This window comes from Acanthochromis polyacanthus, chromosome 6 (genome assembly GCF_021347895.1).
Source record: "Acanthochromis polyacanthus isolate Apoly-LR-REF ecotype Palm Island chromosome 6, KAUST_Apoly_ChrSc, whole genome shotgun sequence".
NCBI classification, from domain to species: Eukaryota; Metazoa; Chordata; class Actinopteri; family Pomacentridae; genus Acanthochromis; species Acanthochromis polyacanthus.
Window position 1 is genome coordinate 5,331,895 of NC_067118.1, and position 22,167 is coordinate 5,354,061.

The window sequence follows — 22,167 nt, forward strand, 5'->3', positions numbered from 1 at the left end:
CCACATGTCAGCACAACATTCATCCACCTATTCATGTCCACACATCAAGCTGTAATGCAGGGATGTGCAGAGGTGGGGGGTGGGGGGCTGAAACACCTGCACATTTTGCCTTGATGCTCAAAGTGCCCTTTTGTCAAAGTTGTATTTTTTTAATTCTATTTAGGTTTATTTAATTTAGTTTTCTATTTGTGTGTGTGTGTGTGTGTGTGTGTGTGTGTGTGTGTGTGTGTGTGTGTGTGTGTAAAAAAGTATTTGAGGCCCAAAATAATAAATAAAACAAAAATACTAATAACTCAGATCTCCCCTCCACAGTCACATGATCTACGTCTCTCTCTGACGTGTCCTGAGCTCAGCGCTGCTCGTCTAGAAACCAGAGACCCGAGGGAGGACTTCAACAACTGATGGTCCTGATGGTCCAGTGAGGAGGTTCTGCAGCGTTATTCCTTTGAGTACGGTGTATTTTAGCAAGATGACTGATGAAGTGAAGTGAGCATCCTGTGTGTGTGTCTGACTCTAACACACCTCTCATCAGTTCTAGCTGCTAGTTAACCACACAGTGCTGAGAGGATAAAGTATGCCAGGCTTCTTTTTCTTTCTCTATGTTTCTGTTGTCATGGGCAAAGTGCATCAGAGAGATGTATTATTTTACTGTCAGTGAGCTGCAGTGTGTTTCCTGTTTCTAGAGGTAATGAGGCAGAGGTTATTTATTTCACTAAAACTATGGACATGAATTTTCACATCATTTTGGACTATTGCAGAAAAAATACAATAACAATAATAATTAGAAGAATCTGAATTGTGATTTTCTCAACCTCTCATTTAAAGATATCAGTACTTGTTTATAACATTTGTATATAAAGACAAATTAAATATAATATGCATAAATATAAAATATAGAACTTTTATACCTTTGCTGTCTTGTGCAAAGTGGATAGTCAAACTGAATAAAAGCACAAACACATTTAAATACATGATTTATGTTTCTTTTTTTAACTTTATTATTAGCACTATGAATAATAAAGGGCAGATTATAAATCAGCATCATGGAGCAAATCCATGTCTATACAGTAAATGTCTGGAAAAGGAATGAAATTTAAAAGCAAGGACTCCAGGAAGAGTAGCCACAGTTAAACAGTCCAGTGTCTAATGGGGATCTAAATTCAACTTTAAAATAACAATTTGAAGGACTTGATGGTGGCCATATGAGGGTTTGAACTACTGACCTTCCAATCAGCAGTCCAGAGACTTAACCATTGTTCCACTGCTTCCATGTTATATTCTACATGAATATGGGTTCCTACAATTCAGCTGGAATTATCAGGTATGTTTCTGTACGGTGTTTCACATTCATGCTCCATGTGCCCCCTTTAAACTTTGAGCACCTGCCCCTCCAAAGGCCTCTGCACGGCCCTGCTGTAATGAGCAGCAAAAGTCAAAACAGAACTCTGGTTCACGTCACTTGACAAACAAAAATAGTCCTGCTTTATGAACAAAATGCAATAAGATTTGGTTTGCAAACACTTTAAACAAATAAGGTACTTTTTAACAGCAGTATTTCCTTTACACAGCAGCAGTTAAAATATTTCTTTTAAACCTCAACTTAAACAATAATGGAGTCAAATTAGTGGTGGGACGACAATAAGACAGTTAATTAATTAGAGGCTTTGTGATTGTTTAATCTCCATTTATGGCATTTTTGTCAAATAACTATCTGACACAATAAGTAAAGTTAAAATTAAATTTTACTAAATTTCAAATAAATTTTGGTTGACAATTGAATAGATGAATAGACATATACGTGAACTTAAAAAACTAAAATGTTTGTTTCATTTACATTTATCTACATTTTTCATCTGTCTGCTACATTCACAGATTACTGCAAACTCAAAGTGACATTAGAGCAATTACATTTAACATTAGAAGATTTTTTGTTCACTCAAGCTCTTTCAGTGTCTTGAAAAGTGGTCTATTATGGGATGGCTACACTGTTTGCCGGTACCAGGACTGTCATAGCTAACGTTAGCTCTGGTGCTAACAGCAACATGTTTTACATTGAAGTGATCTGTCGACTTTAAGTGCTGCAGTGATCAGAAAACTAAAACTACGCTTTTATCCAAGCTGCCATCGGTAAGATTTTTAAAAGAACATTTTCCAGCCAACAAGCTCAATGAGGTCTGGTCTTCCATCACTGTTCACCAAACTTTCTTGTGGCTGATTCACTCTGCTTCCTGTGCATCTTGTTCACGACTGGAAAACAGACTTTAGGTTCATTAGGTTCAGTGTTTCTGGTGTGACAGAAATTATGGAACTGAGAAAGGTGGGATTAAATTAAATGCATTATTTTTTTAACGTGGTATTTTTTCTGTAACTAATTAATCAAAGTTATTGCATTAAAATCCAAGTAAAATCAACATAACGCTACAGAACTCTACTCTCCACGCCACCGGTCTCCACACTGACAGTGACCCAAAAATGAAGGATTCACTTCATGAGATCAGCTCACACTAACATCAGCTTCAGCTTCTGACTGACACTAATCAAGTCAAAGTCCACCAAAGTTCCATATAGTTGAATATATAGAAAAAGCATCAACAGACAGTGAACTGACCTGAGAGTCTCCAGTTTACAGTTTGGACTCTGCAGTCCATCACAAAGATGCTTCACTCCTGAATCCTGCAGGTTGTTCCAGCTCAGGTCCAGTTCTATCAGATGGGAGGGGTTGGACTTCAGAGCTGAGGCCACGACTTCACAGTGACTCTCTGAGAGTTCACAGTTAAAAGTCTGTTATGAGACATAAATGACAAAACATGTTATTATGAAAAACACTTTAGATTTCCTTCATGCATTTGAAGCAGAACATTTGGACACATCAGTGGTTCAGCTGATCTTCTCTGTGTTTGACATGAAACTGAATTCTCATCAGCCTCTCTCACACCTGCACACTTTGAATCTGGAATCATTTGATATAAATCTATAGAATGTAAATGTTGAATCTGCAGATGGAGGACAGAAGATGGAGTTCCATTCAGGCTTCCATACTGTCCACAGTCTGTCAGTGTGATCTGATCCCACATCTGACTCCACAAAGTTCTCAGGAGAACATCTGGATCAGGAGAACATTTTCTGTCCTGTTTTTACTGGATTCAGGATATTGTGACTGAGTTGAGCTCAGTGAACATTTGAAGTAGAAAGATGATGATGTCTCTGCTGTGGACCTGCTGCTGTCAGCTTCACCTCCATCACTCAACATTTACAGTCTGCTGTCAAACGCTACACAAACCAAACTGATCACTGGACAACATCACACCTGAACATCATTAATATGAACATCAGGAAACATTCTGATGTGATGACAGACCACTGAGTCAACTTTTGTCCTCAGCGTTCTTTTATGAACTTCTGAAAAACTTGTTCAGCAAAAACACAAAGAACAAACCAGTGAAGTTGAATCATTTCCACCATAAAGTCTCACAAACATGTTATCAGGGTTTGGAGCATTAAAAACACAACTCTGAGTAGGGCTGCACGATTATGGCCAAAATGATAATCATGATTATTTTGATCAATATTGTAATCACGATTATTAATCACTGTTGTTCATCATGTTACAGAAAATATCTGTATTTTTATTGCTCTACTTTTAAGAGAACAATATATGAAGCGTTTTCAGTGCAAAATGAAACTTTAAATAAGAATAAATGATAAATAACAGTAAAATAAAATTTGCTCAAGAATTTAAAATTTACCAAGAGATAACTGAAAAAAAGTGCTCTTCAGAGTGCAATCACAAAGTGCAACTCAATGGAAACAATTACACTTTGGAGAAATAATTGCGTGAGGGGATCACATATTTATTGTCCTGTGTTTTGACTATTTTTCTGAAGCCCTCGTTGCTCACTGTATTTATTGGACACATGTCTTTGGCCAAATAAAACCATATTGCGTCCGTTATCTCTGTGTGTGTTTGGGAGGTAGCTGATACGGTGTTGCCCGATGCAGGGTCGCTGTAATGGTTGTCTGGGTTGCCGCTGGACACGGACGGGGATTTTGTGAATCAACGTTAGCTTTAGCCTTCATGCATTCCTCGTATTTGCGTTTGTGATGTTTTTTCAGATGGTTAAATAGATTAGTTGTGTTACTGTGCGGGGCAGACACAACTCTGCTACACTCTTTACATATGACTGGTTCTTGTTTAACGTCACTTGCCCTGAATCCGAAACAAGTCCAGACGATGGATGCTGATCCGTTTGGAGGCACTAGCTCCTCACCATGATGCTCCTCATCTCCAAATGCTGCTGTACTTTCTTCTCTAGACATGACTCGCTCTCATCAGCCCAGTCCACTCAGTGATTTGAGGCTGCCGCTGCCTGCAGGGGGCGCTCGCTTGTTATTTAGGCAGCTTAATGAAGCCTTAACCATGTGTTCGCCTCCTGGTGGTTGGCTGACTACTGGTTGACAAGGCGCTTGATAAGATATGCACCAGAGCCCACATTTTAAATGTAAATATCACCAACGATCAGGTTAATTTAATTGCGGCAGCCAAAATCGTGATCGCGATCAAAATGCGATTAATTGTGCAGCCCTAACTCTGAGCTTTGTGTGAATCAGATCTCTGGAAACAGTCTGACTTCTACCATTCTGCTCTGATATATTCACACCTCTGAGCATTTCCTGATACCACTCTTCTCTGCAGCAACAAGACACAAAACACCAGAGTTTCTCTCTGAGGAACTGAACATCAGGAAAGATGTCACATCTGGATTCTGGAACACCACTTCCCTCTAGAAAATCAACAGCTGAGTTCAGGTCAATAAAATGCTCCATGATTCAGTTCAACACATTTTGCGGTCTGCCAACAGACAAAATTTACAAAGAGAAGAAATACAGAGAAATTCGAGAAAACTTCATAAACAGCTGATAATATTTAACATCAGAGATAATACAGATGCTATTCTAAACTCTAAAGAAGAGTGAGAATAATCAGCTAAAAGCTGTTTGTCTGATCATATAAAACCACTTTCAGAAGCTCCTCATGTAAAAAGAACTTCAGTGAAAACTGTCAAATACTCAACATGTTGTGATGAAATGATGCTGTGATAAAACCTGGACCAGAACCTCTACAGTATATTCTGAAATAAACAGTACAGACTATTACTCACATCTGTTATCTGACTGTCAGTATTATTTGTCATTAATAGAGAGACAAATGTTAAGTAGTGAATTATGTTGATGTTTATTTCTGATAATTAGAGATGTTAACTGAATAGTCGGGGATGTCTGATCTAGATGTACTTTTACTTCAATAATGTTCTCAATGTCAAACAGAGTCATCTCTCTAAAACAAACCTCAGGCTGCCTGAGTCAGTTCAAAATCAAATAGAACTAAAACATGTCACTCTAGAGAAACTTTCTGCTGATGGATTTCAGTCTGACAGGTTGGAACAGGACATTCACATTCCCGCTTTTTCCTTCCAAAAATATGCCTTTTACAGTTATGTTATAGCAATTACAACACTACTAAACAGACAGTAAGTCTATTAAACACAACCATAACGACAGCTCCATACAGTCCAGTACTTTTCTCTTCTGTAATCTCTTCACTACCCTCACCAATTTTTCCAATGTTTTCCTTTTCCTATTATTTATATAACATGTGGAATTAAAAAAAAATATTATTTTGTCAGCAAATCATTTAGATGTCAGCTGGTCATAGCTCATAGTATATGCAAACACCAATGTGTGGATTTTTTTTGGCCTTTCCCAAGCCCAAGATGCAAACAGAAAGATGCTGAGTGTGGATAGAGCCTAAGAACACCTGCATTTGTTCTAAAGTAAGGTGTTAACTATCATGAGCGCTATGTGTCAGGTAAGATAATGTTAACAAACTAAGACGCTTCAATAGCAGGTTACTTCTGTTAAACCCTGAGCCATTGAGATATGTGAACAAGAAATATGTGTAACAGAAACAAGTTCTGACATACTGATATATTTCAGCATTTTGTGAATGGCCACCACAGAAATGGACAAACACAACGACAATGAAAGACAAATTAAAATTAATTTCAATTTAAACAGAACATATCGACTTACCCTACTCTACAAGAACACTGTTGTTCTTGGTTTAATTGTTTTGATTTCACTTTAATTCTGCCAACATTTGATTTGATGTGTTTCTCTCTGAAACATACTGGAGACCTTTTCTGGTTTCTTCTTTCTAAAGTATCTGAAGAATCTGTTCAGATATTTGAATAACACTCACTGATTTCACTCAAAACTCCATATTTCTCATTCTAGAAGGGAAAGCTTGACAGGCGTAGCAACAGTAACCAAGGGGGCGTGGCTTAGCAAAGTGTCACTTGCAACTGACAAAATGAAACAAAGTTTTCTAATATAGCCAAGCAAATCAATAATATACCAATCATTTTTTATTATCTTTTGGCCTTTGAAGTCTGATGATGCATTTGTGAGAAGAACCGACCGTTTGTAAACTTACTTGAAGTAGCAGCATCATTTATTTTCAACGGTACACTCCTGGACCTGGGCGGGGGTTGATGAAACGTGTGTTATTTTATAACACTTTGCCCCTTCCTCCTCGAGCAACCTTTTTTTCTTCTCCATCTCCCTCTCATGTCCACCTTTTCTCTTCGTCTTTTCTCATTTTTTGCCGCCAGCTTTCTCAGGGTGCTCCATAATCTTCGCTCCTTCCACTCTCTCGCCTCACTCTCATATCACGTTCTGCGGTGCATGCTTCCCCGTTCTCGCTATGAAGGGGCGGGCCATAAAGCAACTAACTAATCATGGCACGTTTCTTCTAAAAAAATGTCACTTTGACCAATCCCTATCCTTCTGATTTAGAGCTTGTTGTGGAAAAATTAATCCACTGCTGTAATAAATCTATGTCTCTGTGTGTATCTGAGAGCAGGCCCTGTGCCCTCTGACTGAAATGGCTTACAGATAGCCTGTAGGATGTTCCCTCTGGGATAACTGCCAATATCAACAAAAGTATTGTGAGGAGATAAGGGTGCAGGTGTTCGCGTGAGAAACCCGGGGGAGGCTGTTTCCCACAGGGGAGGTGCCGGCTAGCCAAGAGTTTTTAATTAAAATTATTAGGGAGTAAAGATTCGCTTAAACATCATCTCTTTCCTTAGTTGCGCAATACTGGCAGCTGGCAGTGGCAAAAAGAGGGATGGGTTAGGGGCGTGAACTGACCCCAGCTCAGAGGGTATAAAAGATTGTGTTATCTGACAGTAAGATCAGAGAGCTTCTGGAACCTCTCTCAGTGTTTTGACCTGTATTAAACAGAATAAACACTTCTCTTCTTGGCATCTGAAGACTTGTCTCCTGGATTCCTTTGATGATTCTATGGTGAGACTTAGATATTTTCAGACCTAGAACTTATAATTAAATTACAAGTGTTATTACATTGAGTGATTAGGGCAGACATAAATCATACGTAGAGGGGTAACTGGCCCCCCACTACAAGCTCAGAGCACTTGCTTTGTGTGAGTGACAGGAGGGTGGGCGTGTACTCTGTCAGGCTTCTAGCGCTGCTGTCTCTGGCCTGTCTGCCAAAAAGCCGATCAACTTTTTTTCATTGGCCTGCCAGTCCGTGGCTGGCCTGTCCAGGCAGGCCAATAAGGAGGCAGGCCACCGGGAAAAGTCCCGCCTCTCCCGATTGCCAGTCCAGGCCTGCCGCTGCTAGAACTACTTTCTTGTGTGCATCCAGCGCATCCTCCCTTTGAAACACTTTTTATAAAATCCCAGTGGGACCATGAGCTCTACTGACTTCACCTTAATCGGAGCATCCAGCCTGAGCCTCCACCTCCTCTAATACACCTGCTGCTGGCATCCAGCTGCTGCACAACAACTGCATCCTTTCATCACCATCATTTAGACCCCAAAGCAGTTGATGCTGTCAGCAAAATGGCAGAATGACTTAATGACTTCATCTGACCTTAGAAAACTGACCTGAACCACTACATGGACAGACTTCTGCTGTTGTAAAGTACTTTGCCTTCAGATTAGCAGAGCTCTGTATAGATCAGCTCATCCAAAGATGTTGTTGTGATGAACGTTACTGATAGAGTGTGACATGAGTCAGTACGATGGAACGTCGACTTCATTTACATGAAGTTAACGTCAAACCCTCTTTAAATGTTCTTTCCATATGGCCAGCTTCATCAGTGACATCCATTCATTGATTTGACATTTCAGGACCTAAATGTCAGAACCAAATAAAAAGTCCTCCAACAGAAAAAGCTGATGTCTTTAGCTCAGTGATCTCACCTCTAACTGTATGTAAAGGATGAAGGAGAAAATTTGTGACTGACATTTTCACAGCGTTTGAAACAGCTCAAGAGCATCTGAGACTGAACACAGCTGACATGTTATGTTTGGAATAAATAAATGGAACATTCAGAATAATGAGATGTTCTAATGAGAAGATCTGAAGAACTGAACTACTGATCTACACTGACTGATCATGTTCATTACATCTGGACTCACCGAGCCTTTCTGCAGTTCCTCACAGCTGGAATCAGTCTCCGTTTTCCCTCATCTGATGTTCTGTACATGTACAGGTCCAACTTATCCAGAACCTCCTCAGACATCTGCAGCATGTAGGCCAGAGCTGAGCAGTGGATCTCAGAGAGGAATTTCCCTGATCTGTTCTTTGACTGAAGGAACTCTTGGATCTCCTGATGTACTGAGAGATCCTTCATCTCCATCAGACAGTGGAAGATGTTGATGCTTCTGTCTGGAGACATTTCATCACTGTTCATCTCCTTCAGGTTCTTCATGACTCTCTGGATCATTTCTGGATGGTTCTCTGTCCGACCCAGCAGACCTCCTAAGAGTCTCTGGTTGGACTCCAGACAGAGGCCATGAAGGAAGCGAACAAACAGGTCCAGGTGACCATTTTTACTTCTCAGGGATTTCTCCATGACTCTGTTCAGGAACACGTCCAGAGTGTCTCTGTTCTTGTCTTTCCAGTCTTTTCCCAGGAAGTCCTCCAGAACCTTCTCCTTCCTGTTGGTGTAACAGTGGAACATGTAGACTGCAGCCAGAAACTCCTGAACGCTCAGATGGATGAAGCAGAACACCTTGTCCTGGTACAGTCCTCTCTCCTCTTTAAAGATCTGTGTGAACACTCCTGAGTACACTGAGGCTGCTTCCATATCGATGCCACACTCTTTCAGGTCGGACTCATAGAAGATCAGGTTTCCTTTCTGCAGCTGCTCAAAAGCCAGTTTTCCCAGAGACTCAATCATCCTCCTGCTGTCTGGACTCCAGTGTGAATCTGTCTCAGCTCCTCCATCATACTTGACCTTCTTGACTTTGGTCTGAACCACCAGGTGGTGGATGTACATCTCAGTCAGGGTTCTGGGCAGATCTCCACCCTCTCTGGTTCTCAGCAGCTCCTCCAGAACTGTAGCAGTGATCCAGCAGAACACTGGGATGTGGCACATGATGTGGAGGCTTTGTGCTGCTTTAATGTGGGAGATGATGCTGCTGGCCTGCTCCTCATCTTTGGATCTCTTCCTGAAGTACTCCTCCTTCTGTGGGTCGGTAAACCCTCTGACATCTGTCACCATGTCCACACAGTCAGGAGGGATCTGATTGGCTGCTGCAGGTCGTGTGGTTATCCAGAGGCGAGCAGAGGGAAGCAGATTCCCCCTGATCAGGTTTGTCAGCAGCACATCCACTGAGGTAGACTCTGTAACATCAGTCAGGACCTCATTGTTGTGGAAGTCCAGAGGAAGGCGACACTCATCCAGACCGTCAAAGATCAACACAACCTGGAAGTCTTCAAACCTGCACATTCCTGCTGCTTTGGTTTCACTGAAGAAGTGATGAACAAGTTCCACCAAGCTCAACTTTCTCTCTTTCAGCACATTCAGCTCTCTGAAAGTCAATGGAAACATGAAGTGGATGTCCTGGTTGCTTTTGTCTTCAGCCCAGTCCAGAGTCAACTTCTGTGTTAACACTGTTTTCCCGATGCCAGCCACTCCCTTTGTCATCACTGTTCTGATTGGTCCATCTCTTCCAGGTGAGCCTTTAAAGATGTCTTCTGGTCTGATGCTTGTTTCTGCTCTGTCTGCTTTCCTGGATGCTGCTTCAATCTGTCTGACCTCATGTTCATCATTGACCTCTGCAGTCCCTCCCTCTGTGATGTACAGCTCTGTGTAGATCTCATTCAGGAGGGTCGACTGTCCTGCTTTAGCGATGCCCTCAAACACTCTCTGGAACTTCTTCTTTAGACCACATTTAAGTTTACGTCTACAAACTGCAGCGGCAAGTTCTGAATGAAAAACAACATGAGATCAATGAATAAATGACAGTAAATATTACAGCAGTTCATCCTCCTAAAGAATGATTCTGTGAATATATTCTGAGACTTTAGTAAATGTTCTGTTGATCAGCAGCTTCAGTCTTTACACAAATCCTCTTACTGCTCTGCAGACAGTCAGCCAGCTTCTCCTGCTTCATCCTCCTCAGGAACAACACTGTCATCTGCTGAAACATCTCTCTGCTGCTCCTCTGATCTTCATCATCACCCTCCAACTTCTCCTCATCCTCCCTCTGTCTCTCTGAGCATTCTGGGTAATCTGGACTCACAACCTTCTGCATCTTCTTCAGCTCCTTCTTCACAAAAGTCACCATGTTGTCCTCCAGCAGCTGGAACAGAGAAATGTGTGAATGAGTCCATCAGAGTGAAATCATGGAGCCAAACATCAGATCCATGTTGGACACACTGACAGTCCACTGGTCTACAAAGAGCAGCATGGAGACGCCTGAACACAACAGATGGAGAAGAACTTGTTGTCCATGAACTCACCATGAATATGGAGTCCAGGTGATGCTGCTGGTCAGACTGAACTCTGAGAACCTCTGAGTTCTGCTGGTCCACTCTGTGGATCAACATCAACAGTTAGATCTCAGTACATCTGTCCACACAGACAAATGACATCAGATGAAATGTATTTATGGAGCACATTTAAAAATAACCTGAGTTGAGCACAGTGATCTACATGCTGACAGATAGGCAGAAAACAACTATGTGTAGAAAGACAATATAAAATATAATAGACAATATAAATGTATAGACAATATAAAACTAGTGAAGCAGCTGGGTGGCTGTGGTGCTCAGACGGGTGTTTGACCAAAAATGACCTTGAAAAGAGTAAACTAGGTGTTCTAATGTCAGATTTGTCCGAGATGAAAACCAGTGATGTTTTTCTACATGCATTCTTTTCTATGAGCAGCACATGTTGTTGTGCTCTGCATTTCACGAGAGGATCACAGTAAATCATGTTCATGCAATGATGAGAAGTTAAAATAATTTTCCTGTTTAATTTTCATTTCATTTTGAGGCCTTACTTCTACTTCAGCCATTTAATTGAATAAATTGCTTTTTTCCTTCTCGGTCCAGTATCTTCCTGCCTCCACCTGAACTCTGATCATCAGGTGTTTCTGTGTCTCTCTTTGTCCATCTCCTCTTTTCTCATTTTCTTTTTAAATAATCAGCTACAGACCACTTCATTTTTTCAACACACATCAACTAACAGCTTGTTTTATGCACCAGGCATGGACAGACTGACAGCAATTAAAGTTATAAAAGTATTACAGCAACACCAACACAGCTTCATGATCATCATTCACTTGCCCAAATGCAACTAGTTGAAATTTCAAATCTCACACTTTAAAATAAATGTTTGTTCACATTTTGGTCTTAGTCTGGAGCCCTGGATTTACTTGACAGGATTTTTATAGATACCTCCAACTCCCTCATTATTCTGATAAAAATGTTGAAGGATAAGAAATCTATGAGGGATAACACAAATGTTCACCAGAACCAACAATACAAAACTTTCCACTGAGATTCTTGGACAACAATACAGGTAGACAGTGGAACTAAGAGGCCACTCAACCAGTGATGTAAAGGCTAAATGGAAAAATAATTGAGGATTGTGATCGCCCCTGAAAAGTGGACAAATAGGATTAAAAGAAAAATCACAACTACTGCTTCACATACATGAAAGGATTTCTCATGGAAAAACTGCATCAGATATTTTATAACTCCTAATCAAAAGTCCAACCAGACTGGCACTCAACCCAAATGCTGGAGAGGATGTGTCCTCTGTGAAGCAGACCAGACACATATTCTGATGCTCAGTTCTTAAACCCTTCTGGGACAGTGTTCATGTCTCTGTCTGACAAGTCCTCTGTCACCAGATTCAGTTCACTTGCATGTCATTTTATTTATGGAACATGAACCTGAATTCATCTAAAAGTGACAAATATCTTCTCCAGCTCTTTATGGCAGCGAGTAAAAAGGCTGTAACAAGGCGATGGCTCTGTAGGGAACCTTCTACTATCAACCAATGGGCAGATAGGATCACAAATATCCAGAGTACAGAACATATGACTTTCAGTTTAAGACTTCAGAAAGACAAATACGATGATCTGTGGGAAAAATGGGACACGTAGCTCACAATGAGGAGATAATCTGCTTTGTTTTGATAAATGATCTCTGAAAACAATATTCTCATGTTATAGTTTGTAGTGTTATGCTCTGATCCTCTCAACTGTTTCTGTCAATAATACTGTTATATGCTTTATAAATGTGTGTATTTGTGTTTTCTGTTGCAAATTTCTGAAAAAAAATTCTTTGAAAAAAATAGAAAAACAAAGTTTAAAAAAAACAGCACAATAAAGTGAAGTCTTTGCTGCTTTTCTTTCATCAGAAACTGAACATTGTGATGCTTTTGGTCAAACAGAACATGGACATATTGAAGTTTCACAGACTTATTAATGCACTAAATCAATCATCTGATCAATTGATAATGAAAATGTTTCTGATCTGTCACACTGCATGTGATGACATCAGCTCCTAGTGACCTCATTAACATGTGACTGGAGAGAGAACCAATCAGAGTGAGCTACACTCCAAACAACATGTTTCACCTGGACAAGAGAAAAATCTTTAAGGACGACGACTGCAGCTGAACCATTAAAAGATTTCTGATTAAAATCGTAATTTGAAATCACAGTTAGCAAATCATGAATACTGCATTTTAGGATCTGAGTTTAAACTGTGTGTCAGTGGTTTTACAGATTCCTGCTGCTGTTACAGTCACAGTTTGATGCTGTCTCATGATGGAGCTTCATCACTTGTTTGAAATCTTTTACACACTAAACATTAAACTGAAGCTTGAATTCAACAATTGCATCACAAATCAAATCAATCAAACAAATGTCCACCAGAAAAAAATGGAAAAGACATTTACCACAAACCCTACAGCCCTAATGAGGACTAATCAATAAGTTAATCAATCTTATCTCAGAGAAACTGCCCCAAAACTAATCAGATCAGAGCTGCTGATGTGAAGCAGCATCATCCAGGACCAACTCCCCCACACTGGGTATGAATTAATGATCATAGAATCAGTCACTGGATGAAAACTCTTGTCCTGGAAATAACAGCAGGTTCCTGTAACAGCTAATGATGAGCTGCTAATCCTGCATCAGAACACACCAACATGTGCAGCAGCTGAGCTTCAACTTCCAGCCTCTGAGCTGCTGCACAGACGGCCTGGAACTGAGGCCTCCTCTGAAACACAACACCAGTTTACAGAGAAATAAAGTCCAAACTTCTTCCCTCTGGCTTTAAGTTCACTGACCACAACATGAACACAACTTGTGTTCACGTTGTGTGTCTTTGTGAGGAATGAACTATAGTGTCTTACTTCTGTCCATCAGAGGGTTGTCGTCTTTTAAAATCAATGACACCACCCTTTGAGTGATCACTCTTCATAGACACACAGCTGAGTTCTGGTCCCGGTCCTGGTTCTGGGTTCTGATGGATCCTGATAGACAGAGAGGAAAACCAGCAGCTCAGGAAAACAGGAAAAAAAAACAAACAAACAAGAGTCTCCCTTTGTTCATGTTTTTTTTGTGTGTGTGTGTGTGTTCATGTTGTGTCTTTGTGAGGATGAACTACAGTATCTTACATCTGTCCAGCAGAGGGTTGTCGTCTTTTAAAATCGATGAAACCACCCTTTGACTGATCACTCTTCATAGACACACAGCTGGGTTCTGGTCCTGGTTCTGGTTCTGGTTCTGGTCCTGGGTTCTGATGGATCCTGGTAGACAGACATGAAAACCAGCAGCTCAGTAAGTGCAGCACAAACCAGCAGCTTGACAACAACCAACACAGCTGGAAGTTGAAGCAGCACCAACACCAAGTCATAAATCAGAGTCCAGACTAGCATCCTGCTGGAGCTGCTGTCAGGATGCAGCTTCATCATTAAATCTCTTTATTGGACTCCATCCAGAGTTCACACACAACTGTGAGGCTCAGCTGACTGTCATACCTTTCCATGTTGGTGAAAACCTGCAGCCACCTGAGGACACAAACACACAAAGTTCAGCCGTCAGTCTTCAGTCTCAGTCAAACACACAGCTGACTGGATCTGAACATTTCATTCTGTTTCTCAATCAACTCATCCCAGACCAGCGACCCACCAGCTGATTGTGGACGTCCACAGCAGCAGACAAACGGCAGCTTGTTGCTGACAAACACAAATCAAAGGTCCACTTACTCAACTTGTTGCAGTCCAACAGCTTTCTGCTCCTCTCCTGAGCTCCACCGTCGTCCTTCTTCAGCTCTGCAGGAACCAAACAGCTCAAAGCACAAACCAGTCTGAACCTGCACAGATCAGAGGTCAGCTCTTTATCCTTCTCATATCAGACACACAATCAACCCTCCCAGTCAGATCAGCTTTATTTCAATACAAGTACAGTCAGACTCAATATCATCTTAATAATGAACCTGAAAGCTGAACTTAAACTCGTTTCAAAGCCTCACTTTGAGTCTCTCACACCCAACTGGAAAACATAAAAACCAGTTGTGTTGGTTGTTGTATTCTGAGTTTTTATCTGAGTTCCCAGAGTTCTCAGCTGATTGACTTCAGATAAAGTCCTGACTTTAACATCCATGGAGACTCTGAGAATGAAGCCTCAACTCTGCATTCAGTTCACTGTTAGACTCTAAATCTAATCTTTTAATCACAGCCTCCATCTTGTTCTGACATCCAAACTCAACATCTCATCGTTTTCCCCAAAACCCTCTTTTGTCTCATCGTATTTTTATTAAGGTCTGAATTTACAGTGATGGACTTCTGGGTCCAAACAGAATCAGAATACTAGAAGTTTGTCAGTGAAAAGAAAACTTGGAATTGAAATGTGTCTCATAAAACAACTTGTGTTGGCAGTGAAAGAAAAATGTTTGTGAGAAAAGTTCAACTGAAAGATAAAACACAGATATTCACAATTATTTCTGTTTTTGTATTCTGATGTGATTTTAAATGACAGTTTTCTGATTTATTTCTTCAAATCTGTGTTTTATTGTTGCTTGATCTTTAAGCCAATGCTGTTTGTTGTCAGTTGTGTTTTCTTTTCCAAAACCAAATTTGGTCAAAAATGTTCATCATGTTTTCTTGTTAATACATTAGTTTTCAGTTCTTTTGCTCAGAAATAGCATGATTACACAGATGTTATATATATATATATATATATATATATATATATATATACGGTATATATACATTTTCTTTTGGTCTTTATTGAACTTCCCTTTGGGACTAATAAAGTTATTGTATTGTATTATATTGTACTTTCTTGTTCAACATGGTGAAGTGTCGGGAGCTCACTGTGAAAGACAGAGTCTGCATTAAAGCCCTTCATGAGGCTGGATGCTCTTTTTGGACATAAAGTGTTCTCACAGTGAGGTCAAGGCTTAAAGGGAAGCAGAGCTGCTAAGAAGCACGTATTGAGGCCTGTAAACATCACATTTTTCTTCACTGTGGGTTTCATTTTTCACTACAGTTTAAAGTCCTGCATCTCTATTGTTTCCATGGAAACAGAACTTTTGTTGAATTAGTCTTCTTCTGTAGTTACTGATTTTAACTTTTATATTTTCAGTTAATTGACATTTATTATGGCTGTGGTTGTCAAAAGTTTGTTTAAATCCTTGAATGTCCTCACAGGTTTATATTTTAAGATGTTAACTTCCAACAAACTGCATGTTCAAGTGACTCATGTCCAGCTGTTAACTTCATGGTAAAAGAAGGGAGGAGGAGTGTAGAGCTGAGATTGTAGGAGGGACCATCATTAAGAGAAGTGAGCAGTTCCTGTTTTTTTCCAGTAACTTTTCTTTCACAAGTTTGACCTGATAAAACTGCAGTGCTGCCAATAAATGAACATTAACTGTAATTTAATGACCTCTATAGAAAGTGGTGTGTATAGACGGACAGCTGAACTTTGACTCTGTGCTAGAATAAAGAGGTTAACTACACAAACCAACAACATGGAACAGAGTTCTCACTTAAAACTGTTCAATGAGGTGCAAAACTTCCTGATCAACTCCAAAGAAATGAAGAAAAATAAGTGTGAGAAGATGAACAATGAACAGAAATCAGAAGTGACTGAACTCACCGATGAAGAGGAAACAGAAAAAAGTGTGGAAGACTTTCATGTTGAGGCTCTGATGCTTTAATGCTGCTTCTCTTCTTTCTTCTCTGACAAACCAGGAACTGCTCACTTCTCTTAATGATGGTCCATCCTACAAACTCAGCTCTACACTCCTCCACTCTTCTTTAACCTCTTTATTCTAGCGCCAGATATGAGTCACTTGAACAAGCAGTTTGTTGGAAGTTAACGTCTTAAAATATAAACCTGTGAGGACATTAAAGGGTTCAAACAAACTTTTTGTTTTCTTTTCAGCAGTTTTCATTAGGTTTGGATCTTTTCCCTCCAGAATTCATCAAAAATATGAGTTTGTCTTTGACTTTTGTTGTATGTCGACTGTATATTTGTGTTGCTTTGTCACAAACGCAGCAAACTCAGGAAACTGTAACCATCAGATAGACTCAGAAAAATATGTTTAGAGTCACAGAAGTAAAACATGTTTAAATCTACACAGAGCCAGTCTGAAACGTTTTAAAATCCAAACGTGTGAGGACATTAAAGGGTTCAAGCATGTCAGTCTGCAAATTCCCATTTTTGGTTAGTTTCACTTCACTTTTTCTTCCAGAATAATCTACATTTTTTAGTGCTGTTGGCTGACAAGGCAGTGGTGTAGTTGATAGCACTTTCACCTTGCAGCAAGAAGATTCCCGGTGTATAGAGAATGGATGTTGACAAGGTTTTTCACACCATGTTCTAAAGAACCCGGAGAAAACCCACGCATGCACAGGGAGAACATGCAAACTCCATGCAGAAAGATCCCAGGACCAGGCCGGGATTTGAACCGGGGATCTTCTTGCTGCAAAGCAAAAGTGCTAACCACTACTCCAAGCACAAGCAGTTATTAAAGCAAAACATTAATTTGAAAAATAATTAATTTGAAAAGACAATATGACATTTATCTGACATGATGGATGATTGTACCCATAATTTAAATACACACGAGGTATACTTGAAGAGAAAACCTTAAAAAATGTTTTTAATTTAATTCACAGAAATAAATCATCTTCAGACTGCAGCATGTTTCAGGATGATGTTAGTAACTATTGATTATTTATCCTTTTAACAGCACTGCAGGATGGAAACACAGGATTCGTCAATGAAGAAAACAAACTCTTCAGAAGACTGGAAGGAGAAGACATCACAGTCAGATGTTCATTTTCTGTCTCTGGACACACAAAGTTCTTCTGTAGGGAAACCTGTGAAGAAGGAAACATTCTCATTAAAACAACAGAAAACACAGCTGAGAATGGCAGATACAGCATTAGATATGAAGACAAACCTTTTCCATCAGATGATATTCTGTATGTGAGCATCAAACATCTGAAGAAGTCTGACTCTGGTTGGTACAGATGTACTTTGGGAAGATCTTGGCGTCCAGATTCATTTCAAGATTTTCAGATTGTTGTCTCAGAAGGTGAGTTTTAAAGTTTCTTTCTATGTTTCTGAACTTGTAGAGAAAGTGTTACTGTATTGCTAAATATTTCATTTTTCTCCATCAGTTCTGCTGTAAAACATGTAGAAACCTCCAACTGTTCCTCCTGCAGACTCTCTGAATATTCATATATTCTGTTTATCTGAGTGTTAATGAACCTGTCAGTTCATCTTCCAGCAGTATGGTCAGGATTCTGATTATTTCACTGTTTACAGCTTCAACCACTTCACAACCAAAGTCCACTCTTCCAACTTTTCCACAGTCATCATTTCTCCCATCATCCTCCACGGCAACAACACCAACAGAAGAGAGTTTGAGCTCCACTTCAGGAACATCTAAACCTCCATCATCCTCCACAGAGCAACTCGACTCATCTCCACCACGTTCAGGTTCGTTTTATAAATAATCCCCCAGATTAATACAGATAAAGTATTTTGATGGGACGTTTTGACAGAACAAATGAAGCTTCTGTAGTTTCTGTTACAATATATAAAATACCACCATCACTGTGGTGGTTTGTCTCTATGAAGCCATGAGGAGCATTAAAGTGTCTGAATGACAGAATGAACAGATTAATGAAGCAGCCATGTTTCATATCTCATTCAGTCCAATCCAACTTTATGTCTAAAGCAATTTAAAAACAACACTGTCGACCAAAGTGCTGTACACATCAAAAAATAAAATCAATAAGTAAATCATTAAAATACAAATAAAATAGTGCAAGTGTAAAAATAAGACATAAGACACAGGTTGTACAGTAGAAGTCAGCTCTAAGCTGAGCCATAGGCCAAGTTAAAAAAAAAGTGTTTTTAAAAGAGATTTAAAAGTAGGGAGAGAATGAGGTGTTTAGTGGGAGCTCATTCCACAGTTTAGGAGCAGCCACAGAAAAAGCACGATCACCTCTCAGTTTCATTTTGGTCTTTGGCACCAGTAAAGCTTGATCTGCCCTCAGTGAGTGAGACGGATTGTAGGGGACCAACAGACCACACAGGTACAAGGGGGGCAAACCATGAAGGCATTTAAAAAACCAATAAAAGAAGTTTAAAATCAATATGGAGGTGCACAGGGAGCCAGTGGAGGGACTGGAGGATGGGAGTTATGCGATTAAACTTTGACGATCCTGTTAAAAGGCGAGCGGCAGCGTTCTGAACCAGCTGTAGTCTGGACAGTGAGGTTTTGCTGAGTCCAGAGTAAAGCACGTTGCAATAATCTGAACGAGTGGTAATAAAAGTGTGGATCAAAAATTCAAAGTTGTGACGGGATAAAAAAGGCTTCACTTTGGCAAGTTGTCTAATGCAGCTCTGCAAGCGGAATTAAAACCAGCGCAAAAATCATCAATGGATCTGTTTAAACAGAGAGAGTCACTCATGTTCAGAACAGAGCAAAAGTCTGCAGCGGTGGAGGGGTTAACCATACGGCCACGACACACAGGACAGAGAATCAGAATCAGAATCAGAATCACTTTGATTTGCAAAGTATGTGAGCACATACAAGGAATTTGACTCCGGTATTTTACAGTACCCTCTTGTACTAGACAAATCGAAAATTAAACTAGACAATTCCCGCTCACGGAAATCGTGGGAGGGGCTCGGGATGGGTGCATGTCTCGAGCAGCGCAGGAGAGGCAAGACGATCTCACCTGGTCAAAATTTGGATTGAAGTTACTGTAAAGGCTGTGTGAAGCTGAGAGGTGAAACTGGCAAATTGTGCTGTGCTTTTATTTTGAGAGGAAGAGACAGGAAGACCAGACCTGGTCAAAATTTGGATTGGAGTTACTCTAAAGGCTGTGTGAAGCTGAGAGGTTTAACTGGTGTTTCCAGTCTGTCGCAGGCTTTTATTTTGAAATTGTGCTGTGCTTTTATTTTGAAAGGCAGAGACAAGAAGATCTCACCTGGTCAAAATTTGGATTGGAGTTACTCAAAAGGCTGTGTGAAGCTGAGAGGTTTAACTGGCAAATTGTGCTGTAAAGTAATTTTGAAAGGCAGAGACCTGAAGATCTCACCTGGTCAAAATTTGGATTGGAGTTACTCTAAAGGCTGTGTGAAGCTGAGAGGTTTAACTGGCATTTTTTGGTCTGTTGCAGGCTTTTATTTTGAAATTGTGCTGTGCTTTTATTTTGAAAGGAAGAGACAGGAAGATCTCACCTGGTCAACATTTGGATTGGAGTTACTGTAAAGGCTCTGTGAAGCTGAGAAGTTTAACTGGCGTTTCCAGTCCGTTGCAGGCTTTTATTTTGAAATTGTGCTGTGCTTTTATTTTGAAAGGCAGAGACAGGAAGATCTCACCTGGTCAAAATTTGGATTGGAGTTACTCTAAAGCAGGGGTGTCAAACTCAGTTCCTGGAGGTCCACTATCCTCTATGTTTTAGATGTTTCCCTCTTCCAACACACCTGATTCAAATAATCACCTCATCATCAAGCGCAGCAGAAGCCTGATAACGAGCCTGATCATTTGAATCAGGTGTGTTGGAACTGAGTTTGACACCCCTGCTCTAAAGGCTGTGTGAAGCTGAGAGGTTTAACTGATTTTCAGGCAGAAATGCAGCTCCTGTGGAGGTATTGGGTGTGAAGGTGGGTGTGGCACTCCAATAAGTCTGTGTGTGTGCGTGCGACCATGCCTGCGCGTGTGTAAGGGCGGTTGCTATGGGCCCCCATAGCAACGGTGCCTGCCACAGACAGCAGAAAAGTGCTTCTCAGCAGCAGCGCGCAACGTCTCGTTCTGGCGCTAACTGTGGGCTAACCGTGAGTGCTAGCTGAAAAGTAAAATGACCGTGAGCGAGAGGAAGGCTGTGGCTAACCAGAAATGTAATTATTTTCCAAATATTGTGAGAAATGACCGAGTTACAGCGATTTAAAAAACACTGTCCCTCCATGAGCCAGATGATTCAGTTTACATTGGTTCCTATGGAGAGAACGGTGCGACTTTGGTCTAAACTGCTGCCTGCCATTTCACTTCAGAAAGAGCTAGGTCTTCAAACTTGGATTCATTTGAACCCCAGGAAATTTGTCTACAATCTGACCAAATTTCATTCCCCTGACATTTATCGTTTGGTCGTGAGGGCGATGCGATCGGCAAATTTTCAGGCGGATTTTTCACCTCTCCTCCACTCTACCAACTGACATGCCGCACTCTAACCAGAGCAGATTTTGAGAATTTTCACTTTTTTGAGGACTCACTGATCAAAAACTGTAAATCTCAGCCTGACATAAACTACATTCCTGCGGAGACAAGAAAAATCACTGCGTTTTGATGGTTAAATGAAGTTTCTAGGTGAATGTATGGCGAAGCAGTGGCGTTTGGAAAACAGTGGATTTTTCAAGGCCATTTTTTTTCAGTCCCCATTCATTTCCTATGGGACTTTTTTCGCAGTTTTTTGCGAATAATTCTGCGAAAAAATGACGAATGTCTTAGAAAAGTCATAGCACACTATTCCCGATGAAGCCGCACGTTTTGATATATAATTTGCTTTGATTTTCTCAAAGCCCTAGGAGGAGAAGCGAATCGAAAAACGGCGGAAACGTTAGGAATAAAAGAGAACTAGACAATTCCCGCACGCGGAAATCGTGGGAGGGGCTCGGGATGTGTGCATGTCCGGAGCAGCGCGGGATAAGCATATTTACTCTAAAGGCTGTGTGAAGGTGAGAGGTTTAACTGGCGTTTCCAGTCTGTCGCAGGCTTTTATTTTGAAATTGTGCTGTGCTTTTATTTTGAAAGGCAGAGACAAGAAGATCTCACCTGGTCAAAATTTCGATTGGAGTTACTCTAAAGGCTGTGTGAAGCTGAGAGGTTCAATTGGCGTTTCTCGTCCGTCACAGGCTTTTATTTTGAAATTGTGCTGTGCTTTTATTGTGAAAGGCAGAGACAGGAAGATCTCACCTGGTCAAAATTTGGATTGGAGTTACTCTAAAGGCTGTGTGAAGCTGAGAGGTTTAACTGACAAATTGGGCTGTGCTTTTATTTTGAAAGGCAGAGACAGGAAGATCTCACCTGGTCAAAATTTGGATTGGAGTTACAGTAAAGGCTGTGTGAAGCTAAGAGGTTTAAGTGGCATTTTCCAGTCCATCGCATGCTTTTATTTTGAAATTGTGCTGTGCTTTTATTTTGAAAGACAAAGACAGGAAGATCTCACCTGGTCAAAATTTGGATTGGAGTTACTGTAAAGGCTGTGTGAAGCTGAGAAGTCTAACAGGCAAATTGTGCTGTGC

General features: G+C 40.5%; 1 protein-coding gene and 1 long non-coding RNA gene across 15 annotated transcripts in view; one reads left to right on the forward strand and one right to left on the reverse strand.

Annotated features, from left to right (window-relative positions):
- Positions 1–22,167, forward strand: part of LOC127534550 (uncharacterized) — a 532,033-nt gene that overhangs the window by 50,282 nt on the left and 459,584 nt on the right. The window lies entirely within an intron of this gene.
- The window catches only part of LOC110947664 (NACHT, LRR and PYD domains-containing protein 12-like), a 155,838-nt gene that overhangs the window by 47,582 nt on the left and 86,089 nt on the right, over positions 1–22,167 (reverse strand). For 2 of the 14 annotated variants that reach the window (XM_051950004.1, XM_051950007.1), the window contains exons 4-8: positions 14,013–14,144; positions 13,749–13,868; positions 10,838–10,910; positions 10,452–10,677; positions 8,506–10,300 (exon numbers count right to left, since the gene is read on the reverse strand). The exons of 2 other annotated variants lie outside the window; for them this stretch is intronic. In XM_051950004.1, the coding sequence (XP_051805964.1) occupies positions 8,506–10,300; positions 10,452–10,677; positions 10,838–10,910; positions 13,749–13,868; positions 14,013–14,144 (2,346 nt within the window). Of the gene's footprint in view, positions 1–8,505; positions 10,301–10,451; positions 10,678–10,837; positions 10,911–13,748; positions 13,869–14,012; positions 14,145–14,375; positions 14,406–14,526; positions 14,711–16,497; positions 16,619–22,167 lie in introns of those variants that run through there. 10 more of the 14 variants (XM_051949995.1, XM_051949997.1, XM_051950003.1 and 7 more) reach the window with 9 other exon arrangements.